Consider the following 14,479-nt stretch of genomic DNA (forward strand, 5'->3'; position numbering starts at 1 on the left):
CAGTTTTACACCCTGGTGTAGGAGATTTGTATGTGTGAACAGGTATTTTAATATCCAGAAATACAAAGCATTTGTTTTTTAAAAAAAACAGACCTCTAAGAACAAAACTGATAATTTCCAACTTTGTAATAACGCTGGCAGTAAACCTAGGCTTCAAAGAATCGTTATGAAGAGGTTCTGGTTGAAAAACGTGAGACTTCAAGAAAATACTGCCTGAAACTGCTAGACAGTCCTGTCCCTTAAATGACACTGATGCTAATTTAAATTCTAATGCTGCCACGTAGCAATAGAAATTAGGTAGTAAAAAAAAAGTTGTCCTGGTATAAAATAATCAGCAGGAGCCCCGCGCGCGCCAGCCTCCTGTGGCCCTGACAGCTGGCCTGGTGAACCTGCTCTTAGGTCAAGCAACACGCTGATGCCGGAGGACGACGATAATCCATGCCGCAGCGGGCTCAGCTGCATGTGGTATGCGGAAGCAAGATGCCACAGCAGGGCCTCGCCGCTGAGCACCCGGAGCTGCATTAACGTCCTGCACACAGGGCAGGTGGAGGTTTTCTGCAGTTGGTTTTCCCCAGGGGGGAACAGGAGGCACCCCTGCCTTCGAAAAAAATCCCCTTCCAGTTTCCTCCCACCCCAAAAGGTCCCACACTGGCATGGCACATCCCGGAAAGGAACACCATCACGATTCCCCTGGGTCATTTTACACCTAGACAGTCTCTGAATGGAATGTTTAGGTCATGTGTAAGAAATTATGCCTTATGCTGAAAACATTTAAGATCTTTTTAAAAAAAAGTTTATTTTCCACAAGTAAAAGCAATAGGAAAAATTAAATTGTTTTCCACATACTGTTTTCTTAAAACAGAGTCTACAAGGACATATTCAGCACCAAACCTAAAAAAAAAAAAAAAATACAAACAGCCATAGAATATAATCTATAAAGCAAACATTTAATATTGCACTTTGTTTCTCTAATGTTTGGATTTTACTTACTTTTTCCTAATTCAGATCAGAATTCTATATAAAATACTGGGCTACAACTGTGAACCTCATGTTCTGTAATGTTGAGAATTGACCAATACTTGCGGAAGAGTAATGCCTCTGAACAACTACGAAAAGAATTTAAACAGAAAAATTTTATTTGATAAAAGTTAAGGGATTTTTCACTCCGATCACAAAGGCTGTGATGCCATGTCAATTACTACTATATTGGTCAATCCTGCCTCGTATGCAATTCTCCATTGTATTGTGATAAGTACTTTAATGCTATGTATATCAGCAATTGTTCCCTATTCTGTTAACACAACAAAAAAGGAAAAAAAAAGTAAAACCACCAAATGCCCTTTTATGCCAACGATCCCCTCAGCTTTTTTTTTTTTTTCTGGTTGGAGAGGGTAGAGGGAAGGGACACTCACAAAATTGGCCTAATAACCTAAGACATCACCACCCAATTTCCTTCTTGTCCAGTATTCATGCTCAAAGCCCACGTCTTTTAACTGAATCACTTAAAACGCGACTCATTTGTATTTTATCACCCTGTCAGCATTTGTGAAACATGAATTATCTTTCATGTTCTCATAAAGGCCACTTATGGAAAAGCCTATTTTCTTGTACATGTGAAGCCTTAAAAAGAAGGCAGTTTTTTAAGAAGAAGCACCACACAGCAACACCAGCCTTCCTCTCCCCCTCCCTTCTGAGCTGTATTATTGCACAAGGAGATAGACACATGATGGATTAGGCCTCGATTTAAGTAGTCAATACCAGAAGCATGTCCCTTTGTCAACAGCCTGCGCTACAAGTTCTGAAAAGGGAAGTTGGCTTGTATGAATCTCTAGCATCTAAGCGCTGGTATTTGTGTTAGCAGATCTCATGGCTCCACTGCACTTTCTTCTTCCTTGGGGCGCACTCAGGGGCGAGTGCTCTACCTTTGTCATTTCTCACGTTCTGAACGAATGCATGCTGGAATTTGCTGTTTTTCGTTTTAAAGCTCTTAAGTCACATAGCGGATGCAATCATTGAAGCAATCTTCAGCTAACTAATACCCAAGTATGGCTGGTAACACTGATCTTCTTTCCCCACTTTAGTTATACTTCTACTCTATTTTTACAGTATCATAAACCCTGAAGACAGTACAAAGTGCACAAACTGAGCTCTTAGCATAGTCCAAGCTTTTCCTGCAATTGAAACATACTTTCTACTAGAGCCTCATTATATACAGAATTTTTGGTGATTAGGTAACTATGTATAAAAATAAATTTACTTTCCCTTCCCATCCCTACTAGTTGAAGTATCTCTCTGCCTATGAATCCTGGACAGCATTTGCCTATTTCCTTTCAGAAGTCATTCGAGGCTGAGCTGGTGTCTACGGGTGCTGCTTTTACTTGTGCCTTTGTTTTTTTTTTTTAAAGCTTCACAACTTGAACATCTTCTTCGTAATGTAGAAAGAAAAGGGAATGAGGGTGGCTTTTGTAACTTTTGTGTATGTCCCTATTGCAGATCCCCCTCTCAAATATAGAACAAAAACAAAACACAAACACAAAACAAAGAAGAAGTAATTCAACAGTGCAATGTAACAAAACAAATAGCATTCCAACAGTTTGGCAAGTGATGAGTTCACCTGAGATTAAGTGATTTTTAGGCAGTCTGTAACAAAATGCTGCTTTGCGGTAATAGTAGAAAGGCAACAAATTCTTAAAAGAAATCAAGAAGGAATATAATCTCAACAAAGTCTATTAGTTTCCTTCTGGTATCTCTCCATCCCCAAACCCTATAATATCCCCATTTCTGTTGCTTATCTACTACAGTAGGCTGCAAAACATACAGCAAGAAGGATTGGCTTGAAGGCATTTGATGTTTGTAAATAAATCCACAACAGGATCCAAGCTGAAGAGGTGATACATGACCAGCCTACTAGGACAATTCTGAGCATGTGCATATGCAGGTAAAGTCCAGGCTACATTAAATTAGAAAAGAAAAAGTCAGTGCATTTGTTGAAGTCTGCTGCTGTTTTTTTTTTTTTTTCAAAGCTTTCTTTTGCTCCTTGTTGTGCAGACCACAAACAAGTAAGAGGGGGGTAACAACAGTGCGGCATAAATGAGAAAAAGCTGTAGTGACACTGAACCGCACAACATAAGCAATGAGCATGTGCAAATTTTCAAAATCATAAGAGAAAGCCATCCCTCTCTTACAATGTGGTTTGAGTGTTTTGACACACATGACTGTAGGTTAGTAAGGCTGCTCCTAGTATGTGCCAGTATTTAAAGGGGAGGGGGGGAAGCTCAGGTCTTCAAGCATGTGGAGCAGTCCTACAATGTTATTGTAGGCTTCAAAGCATAATCACAGGTTGTTTTCATTTATTCACCATACAGGCAAGAGCAAAACCACTTCCTTCGAAAGCATCTCCACTATGACTCCTTGACCTTCAACATGGCAGGTACGATTCAAAACCCAAGTCACGTCAGCTTTTTTATGGATTCCTTCAACGAGAGGGGCAAGATGGTCTGTCATCTGTGGGCTGATCTGGGTTTGGATCAATCTGAATGACACAAGGGGAAAAAAAAATCACCACCCGGGTTATTTTAGAATGAACTGGCAGAAATGAAAGGTTCCAAGCTTAATAAAGATCAATGTACGACATTATTTCCTTATCCAAAGTTACTGAAATAATTTAAACTAACATAAAAAACTTTGAATGAAAAATAACCTATGCTGCTAGAGCAGAAGATTCTAAAATTGCTGCCAGACTGTAGTTTATCTAAAAGCATGAGAAAAGCTCACCTTTAGTAGCACAGATCTTTTGTATTATTTACTGTTGACTAAAAAGACGATACATATGACTTGCGCCACTAAAATAGTCATTTAAAAATACTGAATTGATGAGAAGATTACTTCAGACTAGACAGAATTATCAGTAGGTCATTCTACTTTTAATTTAGAAGTATTTAGTCCTCAACCTATGAAATTGTTTTTTGTTTTTACACCTTAACACTTTCCTTTCTGCACAGAAAGGAAGAAGGGGTGCAACCTAACTTAAGCCTCTGAAGATGGGTGGCAAGAGCTACCCAAGTGCACACTTCTAGACAGCATTCTAGTGGTTAATTTTATATTGCCAGTTTAAGAGAAAAAGCAAGCTGCATTCTCAACCTTTAAGTACCTAAAATGAAAAGGATTCAAGTGCTGCATTCTGTAGTTAAGCTCCAGCATGATTGTCAGAGAAGCCTCCAGCACACAAATGAAGTGGCCCTCTCTGCCCACTCAGTAGCAGGCTGGTGTTTCAAGAGGCAAAGGAATCAGAGGGGGAAAAGAAGGTGCATCATGCTGCATATTGCTGTTTTCTTAAAAAGTGAATGAATTCAGGCAAGCTTTAGCCAAAGGAAAGTACTTTTTCTTTTGCCCTATCCTACTGTTTTTACCTGGAAGATACGAACATGGGAAGCTTTTAAAGTTTTTATCACAGTTAAGTTATTCAGTGGCTTTTCCAGAACTAAAAATGCAATTGCTGAAGAAATGCCTATGTAGGAACACCTTTGTTCCTTTTCTGCCTGAAGCTTCTGAAATCATACATAGGCAGAACCACGTGTGTGTGTACACATGTAAATACAGTTGTCATTCCAAACAACACTCAGGAAATTTCTGAAAAGCATCAGAATTGTACAGTAAAGAGCATGATAGGTAAACCAAGGCACTTGACAAAGCACCTTTCAAATTTAAGGTTGCACAAGTCATTAAAAAAATTGCAGGTAACCCATGCTGTGAAGCAAGCATTGAAGCATTTTGATACGATTCATCTGCATCTTGATTTAAAGAGGAAAAAAATGAAGTTGCCTTATTGCTGCTTCTTTGCTAAAAAAGATTTTAGTGTATTTTCCTGATTTTACGAAGGAGAAAACAATTCCTGCATATATTCCACAACACAGTTCAGAAAAAGAGTGAATTAATCCCCACATTGTGTTTTGTTTGAGGTACCTACTTCTGAATAGAGGGGTGGAGGCAGAAAACGGAACTCCTGGATGTATGCAAATAATGGCCCTTGCAGAGCTCTCTCAAAGTCATCACAAGCAGCTAAGGGTGCAAGGCTGGACTGTCTTTGCTCCTCCGTGACCACTTCTGCATAGCTAGGAGGTGCTGCAGGGAAAAGGTACACGCAGTTCGAACAACAGTTCTTATGCATGTCAAAATATATAACATGATGAATATTAAACTTTTGTCATTGAAAGATGCACCAGCAGGTAGATAATTCATCAGTAACTTAAAAATTGTTCAACACGAAAGGAAGAATAAGAAAGCCATTTTATTTTATTCTAAAATTGTACTCAAGTTCAAGAACAGACTAACGCCTCCTTACTGTGGCTTAATAATCCCCTTAGGATTTAAAACGCGCCCTGAATGCTCTATTTCTGTACAGGAAGGCACTGCAGTTTTGGACTCTATAAATTTAAGACTGAGATTTGTACATGGAAAAGGGATGTTTATTAGGTACGTGAGAACATAGAGAAGGAGCTTCTCCTTCAGTAAGAGATTTGCTACTGAAAACAGAAGCATCTTCTCACAAACCAGCCTCGTTAGCTAAGTCTGAGACACAATGGAATCATGCACTTTCACTTACAGCAGGATTTCACTGCTTTTTCTTGAGAGAAAGGCTAAGAGGAAAGGAACTCTGTCCTTCCACAGAGCACAAGCAGGTGTCAAGGAAACATCCACAAGGGATTTCCTGTAGGCTGTATTATAAAAGGACGTAATTTGGGTCTGCTAACATGACAGCAAACAAAGCAGGTGAAATTCAAAGCAATAGACTAGCAAATTGATTGGGATTTGTATTGTCAAGTTACCTTCTGGTCTTTCCGGCAGTGTCAGCCCAAGCCAATTCATGTTCATGCTACACTGGCTGCTCACACTTGATGTTCTGCTACCAAATGGGTGTAGAGGAATGGTACCAATGACCAGTGGTAAGTTAAGGAATAAATCCATGGCTCCTGGAATATCAACATAGACCTGAAGAGAGAAAAAAAAAGGGAGAGGTATATGATTAAAATGTAGATTTGTATGATCGTTTACAATTATTTCATGAAGTTCTTTCCATAGGACTTTTCATGAGGAACTTGTTCCTAACAGTCAGTTTTAGAGCCCGCATCCCTACGGAGACAAGCTCCGCAAGCTAAAAGCAGGTCAAGATTCTTAACACAAACGCACACATGGAAATCCCATCTACTCATGACTTGCTTGTTTAGCTAACACACCATAGTTTAAGAAATTACAAGATTTAAGTCAAATTACTAACAAAACTTCTGTTGGGACACTAATATTTTATGTATTGTGGTATGTATTTGTTTTGCAACTGCTACAGAGTGGCTTGTTAACGATCCGTAAGGAGTGATAGAAACCAAACACACTCAAAGGAAGTAGACCACCCAACATACCATCAGTGAATACTCCACGCGGATTATACTACAGTCAAGGATTGAAGGGGAAACAGGTGGAATCTTCAACACTTTGCCGTTCCAGGTTTCTGTTTTGCCAGATGACAAGGATTCTCCACGCAGGTTGGCAACAAGCTGTTTGACTTCCTTCATTTTCCCCTTGGCATAAAATGCCTGTGTTTGGTAAATGGCTGCCTTTGGCACCACCATACGGGAAGAGCAGTTCTCAATCTCAGCAAAAATCTGAATTGATTCACCTGAAACAAAACAAAATTTCACATCCTTTTTATTCACAAGCTTTAGCAAACTGCCACTTTCTGCACATTATTTTAATGCACTGGTGGATTCTGCTACCAATGCATTACATCTTTAAAAGCATCTATTGATGTTAACAGTAGTAGGCTTATAAACTAGCATTAGCTAATTCGTAAAGAAATAAATAAAACTGTATGTCCTTCAGCAATTTGGGGACACAACTAGCAACTTAGTTAACAATATACTGGGAAGATTGCTGAATGCAGACTGAAATGGTAAGATCAGTTTTAATATTCTGTTTACATGGAAGTTTAAAAAGGAAAGGAAAAACATTTCCTATAATCACTTCTGTTACATACCTGGGGTGTAGCCCTTCCTTTCAATTTTGGCACTTAAGGATATTGGGCCTGAGGTACAAAACCAACAACAGAGAGTCTTTTCTTTTGTGCCTGCTTGGGGTGACTGCAAGAAAAGAACAACATTGCCCATTTAATTAATAGTTCCACAAATCTCCATGTATTTTAATCTACAAGAAAAGTAATTTTCGTTACATACTTAGTATTACGCATGTTGTTAAACAAAGACAGTTTCATTTATAGGAAAAAAGCTCAAGCAATTTAAATGGCACTAGGCAGGCAAACAGTATGTCCTAATCCCATTTCTCATTAACACTGTTTCCTCTGCCAGCCTCCATACTACTGTCACACTTGAAAACAATTTATATATGTAAAATAAATACTGTATAACTTAAAAGGCTTCATAGCCTACATATACCAACATACTGTTGGCAAAGCTTTTCATTGGAACATCTTCTGACTTTCCATTACGCTGTTATTTCAGAAACAATAACTAAAGTACTGTAACCTTGACTACTGCTATTTCCTCTGTTTCTGAATGATCCCGTATCATCTGTAATGAACAGACTTTGTTATTTTACACAGCATCAGGATTTCGGACTTGATCCAAAGCCCATTAAAGTCAAACAGGAGTCTTTTGATTTTAATGGAGTTTGCGCAAGGCCAGTGTTCCTCTGCAAGTCTGATTTTTCACCCATACACACAAGAAACCTATTTCAATGGACTTTTTTTTTTTCTCCCTCCCATAGATTAGTTTGAGAAAAGGGGGAAAAAAAGGAATTTTAAGCCAGATTGATTTAATTGCCTCATTGAAAGCAGTTTTGATATTGAAATGATTTTAATGAAATGACATTTCAGGAAAAGATCATACAGAGTTGTGATAATTTCTCCCCATTGGTAGAAAACCATCCATATGGAAGTTATCAATTATGCACACCAGTACATTTTTCACTTTGCATTTTTAAGTTAGCAGTCTCTCTCTAAAACGTTCTTTGAAGTTACACTGTTCCTTCCATGTATTATTCTTTATTCAAAATTTCAGAGGAACAGTTCACAAAAATTTCCTTCTTAATGAAGAGTTACAATTTAGTGGTATCAATTTTAAATTGACAAATGCATTTTACACATCTTAAAAACAAAGCAACTCCAAGTACAGGGTAAGTTAGCTTTCAAAATACCAGTAATTAAAGAGTTGCCAAACTGATATAATGCTCAAAAGATCAGCCGTTGCTAAACTAGTAAATAAGTCTTAGATAAAATTCAATGTCGATATTTTTTCAGTTATTTTCCTTCGTTATTTTTATGCCAGAAACAAAGAATAATTCTGTCAATTCTTACCAGTAATGAAGGAGTGTTGATATCTATATGTTCAAAGACTGTAAATTCCTTCTTTAATTTTACTGGTAGAAGCCAAGGCCTATGCAATTCGGCTTTCACCCAATAGCGCACACTGCCATGTCTGCCTTCGAATGAGGTAGCAAGTGGTCTGTGCAGGACACAAAGGTCAAAATTGAGTAAAATCTTTCTCACCCTTTATAATAATGATATCATCGATCAGATTAGGGATTAGTATATATAACTGTATTTTTAATGCATTCTAATATTTAAGGAAGTGTAACTTATTTGCAAAGTTTCCATATCTGAGAAAAAGTCAATATTAAAGATGGGAGAAAAAATCATCTCCAATTCATCCTAATACAGTTTTGCACAGATTTTAAGAATCAATTAAAGAATTGCACTAGAGAATGCCAGGAGAGTTCACATGTCCTTTGAACTTAAGAGGCCACTTTCATGTTTAGCATGCCCTTTTAAGGCCACATTAAGACTACCAACTTAAAATTAGCATCAGTATCAACAAATTACTGTTTTGGACACTGTATTTTGTAACTGCAAGTGTATTGTCTGCCTGGCTGGTATCTCAGTGTCTTGTTTACTTTAGCGGTTACAGAACACACGGTAGTGTGCAATTTGTTTCATCTTAAGCAGGATAAGTAGTTTAATTTCAAGTTCTGAATAGAGAGAGGCTATTGGAAGTGCCTTCTGATTCTGCTGCACCCTGATGAGACCAGCCTAGAACATCATGTAAAATATATGGTGTGTGTGTGTATGTATGCATAGGTATACACACACGAAATGATCTGGGCTATTCTGCTCTGAACTCTTACTGAAGTTGTTTATGGGATTTGGAGGAAAAACGATGTGGAAAGCTCTCCAAACTTTTCAGCATTACCCTTTTTCTTCCTGTAACATCATAAAAATGAAAAGACAAAAGAAGTTGATATTCTACGTATCTCCAATTAACAGTACTTTTGATTAAAACTAAGTATTAAGTTATTGAAGCATTTAAGTTTTGATGCATTGCAGTATGTAACTTAACAAAATATTCACAAAGCTTTTCTATCTTCTGTTGGGAATGCTATTAGCCACCCTAGTGCTTAACTAGAATGATTCTTTACCAGTTACAGGCTTGACATTTTTGCCTATCTGGAATTTTCACTTTTTCTAATGATCCAGAAGGAGGATCTTCTAATCGATATTCAGTATTTCATCCTGCCGCATATCCTTAAGGGCAAATATCAAGAAAGCCCCTGAATGTCTTCCTCCTTTCCACTGTCACTGTAATTTGTTTAAAATAAACTTAGGGAATATTCCACAGATAGTCAGTACCAAGAAATAGAAAATAGGCAGTGTCAAAATTCAAGCCTTTACACTTTTAATACCAGACTTTTTTTTTTTACAGTATTAGAAGCTGGTTGCACAGTCATTCTTTCAGGTTGCTTAAGTCTCTATTTTGAGCTATGCTTGTGGTACTTCACTGCCTCTTTAATTTCACGCTAAATATTTCACATTAATGTATCCTGCTTTTTCATCCCTTCCAACTCAAGGTAAGACTAGCATTAGCACCATTGCTTTTTGTAGCTGAGATTCCGATGGAACAGTAAATTTCCTCTAAAAATCTCCATAAATACAGGTCTTACCCAATGTTCCAGGAATATCTACTGTGAAGTTCTACACTGCTCACTTTGAAACTGACCCGCTGAAGTGTTTATCATCTGCAGGTTCTGCTAAAGCCAGCACCCCTAACAAACAGATGGTTTACCAGCTTTAATGAGATACTGTGCTATTTCATGTAACATTCTGCCAATTTTTTTCCAACTTTAATGACTTCACTGCTAGCCTTTTGAAGGAGGAAACTCCTTTTTCTCCCTCTTCTCCATCCATGCTCAGACCCTCTCTGATCCTGCACATTTGGTTTCATTGCAACTTGCATCCTAGCTAGTTTCTGTGCTGGGAGCTCCTTTATGTATGCCTTCTGCTGACGATATCTACCTTTCACTCTTCAGCCTTTGGAGTGGGGGGCAATCTCTATCTTAACACTTCTGCTCTCACTCTCACTTCACTCATCTGTTCTGAGACAAATGGGATGCTGCACAGGAATATTTCTGGGCTCGTCTACTTATCCATTTGCTCATTTCCATCCAGGCTCTTTGCACAGAGACCAGCCCATGCACATACATCTTATTTGAACCAGAACAATCTCCTCTTTTGTTCAGAGGTAGTTTAACTGGCCACATCTGTCCCGGCCTGAGCCCAGACAATCAAGCTGGAGTCTTATCTCAAGTTTTGCTGGCCTGCATGGCTGCCACCATCAGGCTCGGTTAGAAGGCATCTGAGCCACCCTGCAGGACTCAAACCAGTTCAACTCACCCCTCACCTTGGGAATATGGTAAAATACTGGAAGACACTGAGTCAGTTACAACTTGGTTGAGTGGGCAGGAACCGGGCAGCAACGTGCTCCCATTTTGTGAAGTGTAAAAACAACCTCTTCAGTTGAAGGATATGTCCTCTGCAGCAGCACAACTCCTGCCACCACTGAAAAGGTTTCCCCTCCACCCAAAGCAGGCGCACTTCCGGGCGTCACAGCATGTTACAAGCAGGCACTTACGTCTGTGGAAGCTCGAAGCTGAATGCATATTCGTGCCTTCCCGACTGGATTGTGTGAAGGCCTTCCTCAGAGTTGTCATCATCTAGAAGGCAAAAACCCAACATGATATTCCATCGGCAAATGTTTTAGGCAGCAGAGTACATTACACAGGCCTCTTCTGTGGCATGAAGGGGATCTGCACGCTCACTGCGAGGCTTGAAATAGGGTGTCCCAAGAACCTGACCTTCTGGATTGGGCTGCAGCACTTGAGGTGCACAAAATGGACAGGTTTGTGTGAAAGTGGAGGCTCGTTTGCTCTAATTCATAATCCCGCCTCTCAACAGGGACACAGCTGTCACTGCTGCCATTTCAAGGTCTGCCTGAAGGATTGGTAGTGGAAACCATGCTTTGACAATGATTTTCAGTTAAAATTTAAAATGGGAAGACCTCTTTAGTGGTATTAACTGGTCTTATATGTGGCTTGAAGTTCGCTGTGTAAGACTACACTTTGTGATTCAGGTCCCTTTTGTCTACTGCCTGGCAATAGCACCCAAAAATGAAATCACCAGAAAAAGACTGTGGAAAAGGAGGGGGGCAGTGGAAACGGCATCCGAGCACCACCTGGAAAGCACCAAATTCATGGGCACAGAGAAACGGCAATCTGCCTGGTTAGCACTGTGTGGAGGTAACCCACAAAATCTCAGGAGTTTAACTCAGTCTTGGTCAGAGAGCAAATATTTGCTAGTTCCAAGAACGCCGACCTTTGCTTGTGGTTATGATTTCTCCTATTGCTTAAAACGCTGCCACGAACTTGTGGTTTATTCCGATATAATTACCACAAAACCAGAAAAAACGCTGACTCCGTCGAAGCAGAAAGTTGAGAGGGAAAAAAAAATAATCGAGCACCTCCTACACAAAAGGGCTGGAATACCCTCACAGGTACAGTAGGACGGTGTGGGGGAGGCAATTTCTTTAATAGCAGGGAGCTGTAACGGAAGCACATCAAATTTTAGGCTTCCATTGTCCTATAAAGACATGGGTGCTCGCGTTTGTATACTGCACCACAACGAGCCTACAGTGAAAAATGATGATAAAAAAGATGAATAAATGAAGTGGCGAAGGAGGAGAGGGAATGCGTGGCACTAGCGTCCCTCCAGGCAGCGGAAGGTCCCCGGGGGGGGCCGCCGTGCTGCTCGCCCCCCTTCTCATTGTCTCCGCGGCTCAGCCCGGCCCCGCGGCCGCCCTGCCAGCTCAGCAGCCCCGCCGCGCTGTCAGTCAGCGGCCCGGCTGGAGCAGGAGAGGACCGGCCTAAACCGGCGCGAGCGGATCCCAGCCAGCCGCGCGTATACGTACGGTATACATTACACCGGGGGGCGGGCGGAGGACGGGCAGGAGGAGGAGGCGGAAGGCTCCGCCGCGCCCCCCTCACGCCGCCCGCTCCGGGCCGGGCCCCCTCAGGGCCGCGCGCGGCGACCGTTACCGGGCGGCCGTTGGGGGGGGGTGGGGGGGAGGGAGGGGGTGAAGGAGGGAAGCGCGAGCCCTCTCAGCACCCTCCCCCGCCAGCCAATCAACGGCTGGCATCGCCCTAGCAACAAGGCAACAAACTGCGGGCGGCCAATCGGGAGGCGCGCGGGGGGCTGGGCTTCGGCTGCCAGCTCTGAGGGGCGGCAGTCGGTGGGAGGCGGCGGTGCAGGGCGGGTGGGGGGAGCGGCGCAGCACGGTGCAGCCCGGCTCACCGCGGACCCGCCGGCCGTTGTGCCCCCCTCCACACGCACCCCAAGGTGCGGAGTCACACCGGTGGGTGGCCGGGACGGGGCCGCCGCCCCCCCGCAGGGCGTGCGGGGGCCAGCGGCAAAGCACGGGTTGGGGATCGCTGTGAGGGCTGCCTCACGTTGGTGGCAGGAATTAAACACGGAAAGGGAGCTTAACGTTGGTGGCAGGAATTAAAAAATACAACAAAAGAAGGGGAGAAAAGGAGGTTGTGGTCTGCTTCTGTACAGATCTTAGGAAAGCTCCGTGCACGGTGCGGAGAAACTTCTCCAAAAAAAGCCCGAAGGCATAAAAAACACGTTTCTCCTCAGAAGGAAGGGGAGAAAGAAACCGTTTTGTCCCCAAAGCGAAGGGGAGACACCCCAGCCGCGCACGGCTCTCCGCAGCGAACGTGCTGCATGCTGGGGGGGGAGGCATCGAAAAAATAATAAAATAATTGAAAATGGGGGTGCGGAGCGTTCCCCATTACATAACCGGCTCGGGGACTATTTTCCTGTGCTAGGAATTAAGTCATCGCCACCACCTGACGCGCGCAGCCAATCTCCGCCGCCGAGCGGCAGCACCCCCCTCCCTCTCGCCAGGACCGGTCCCAAACAGGATTGAACCGCTTCTAACAAAGGGTGGAAACTTCGCAAAAACAACCCCGGAGTCCCTCAGAGTTTTTTTTTTTTTCCTTTTTTCTCTTCGCCCTCCTCCTCCTTCTCCTCCCCCCCCCCACGCGCGGAGCAGGGATGCTGCGGGGCAGGGCAGGGCGCGGCGGTGCCGGCTGTGGGGCGAGGGGCCGGGGAAGGGCAGAGCCCCCTCACCTCTCTCCTGGCCGATGAGGACGTCCTTGTGGTTGAAGTACTCGACCTCCTCGGTGTAGTTCTGCGTGTAGGCGGTGTTGGAGCCGGCGTTCCGCGACTCCGTCCAGCGCACCTTGGCGTGCCCCCGCGCGTGGATCTTCAGCGACTTAACTCGGATCTCCCCTGTCACTTCTAGGTTGACCCTTCCTGAGACCGTGTCCCCGCTGGAGTACACGGGGACATTGCTGTCGTTCAGACAGTCGAAGCTTATCGTCAAGCTCTTCACCTTCCCCAGCACCATGGTGTACAGCGAAGCGTAGAAAAATAAAGGACCGTACGAAAAATAAAGCGCGAGGCGAGGAGGCGCCGAGGGCCTCCGGCCGCTCGCTCCGCCACCCACCGCCGGCAGGCAGGCTCGGCGCCGACCTACAGCCCCGGCATGGGGCGGGCTGGGCGGGCGGGCTGCGGCGGCCCGGCTGCCGGCGCTCGGGAGCGCTCGGAGCCGCCCGGCTGCGCTGCGCTCTGCCCACAAAGACAGGGCCGTGCCGCGGGCACCCCGCTATAAGCGCGGCGAACGGCGGCCGGCCACGCCCACTCCCGCCGTCGCCACGCCCTCTCCGCCAATCACCACGCCCTCTTCGCTTGTCGCCACGCCCCTTCTCCTTATCACCCCGCCCACCCGGCGGCGGGACACGCCCCCTCCCCGCCGCTGCGCATGCGCGCCGCGCTCCCACCGCCCATCCCCTTAGCGCGCGGCCGCCCCCAGAGGGCCGCGAGAGCCCCGTCGGGCCAGGCCCCGACGCCGGCCGTGGTTGCGCTGTGTGCGTGCGCCCCCGTGTGCCGCGGGGCGGCCGCGCAGCGCCGGGCTCCGCTCCCGGCAGCGCGGGGGGCGAAGGAGCGGCTGTGTGTGGCGGAGGAGCTGCCGCTGCCCCATTCCTGGCAGTGCCCAAGGCCAGGCTGGATGGGGCTGGGGGC

The 14,479-nt window shown here is 44.1% G+C and overlaps 1 protein-coding gene across 3 annotated transcripts; it reads right to left on the minus strand.

Annotated features, from left to right (window-relative positions):
* Positions 1 to 777: 777 nt before the first annotated feature.
* ARRDC3 (arrestin domain containing 3) lies at positions 778 to 14,093 on the minus strand. 3 transcript variants are annotated; one of them, XM_035563245.2, is made up of 8 exons: positions 13,526 to 14,093; positions 10,971 to 11,052; positions 8,363 to 8,510; positions 7,028 to 7,130; positions 6,414 to 6,670; positions 5,826 to 5,988; positions 4,967 to 5,121; positions 778 to 3,532 (listed from the first exon to the last, which is right to left on the minus strand). In XM_035563245.2, the coding sequence occupies exons 1-8, from the start codon at positions 13,803 to 13,805 to the stop codon at positions 3,476 to 3,478; spliced, it is 1,245 nt and encodes a 414-aa protein (XP_035419138.1). In that variant the 5' UTR covers positions 13,806 to 14,093; the 3' UTR covers positions 778 to 3,475. The 3 variants fall into 3 exon arrangements, with proteins under 3 accessions (XP_035419138.1, XP_050572567.1, XP_050572566.1); XM_050716609.1 differs by lacking the exon at positions 778 to 3,532 and having other exon boundaries at positions 4,978 to 5,158; positions 13,526 to 14,034; XM_050716610.1 differs by lacking the exons at positions 8,363 to 8,510; positions 13,526 to 14,093 and having other exon boundaries at positions 10,971 to 11,048.
* Positions 14,094 to 14,479: the final 386 nt, after the last annotated feature.

This window comes from Cygnus atratus, chromosome Z, assembly GCF_013377495.2.
Source record: "Cygnus atratus isolate AKBS03 ecotype Queensland, Australia chromosome Z, CAtr_DNAZoo_HiC_assembly, whole genome shotgun sequence".
NCBI classification, from domain to species: domain Eukaryota; kingdom Metazoa; phylum Chordata; class Aves; order Anseriformes; family Anatidae; genus Cygnus; species Cygnus atratus.

Excerpts from the sequence above, each read along its gene's own strand:
- ARRDC3 (XM_035563245.2), bottom strand. The coding sequence starts at position 13,805 with ATGGTGCTGGGGAAGGTGAAGAGCTTGACGATAAGCTTCGACTGTCTG. Across the intron at positions 11,053-13,525 it reads CCTCATCGGCCAGGAGAGAG|ATGATGACAACTCTGAGGAA; the intron begins GTGAGGGGGCTC and ends TTTGCCTTCTAG. Across the intron at positions 5,122-5,825 it reads ACTGCCGGAAAGACCAGAAG|CACCTCCTAGCTATGCAGAA; the intron begins GTAACTTGACAA and ends TTTTCCCTGCAG.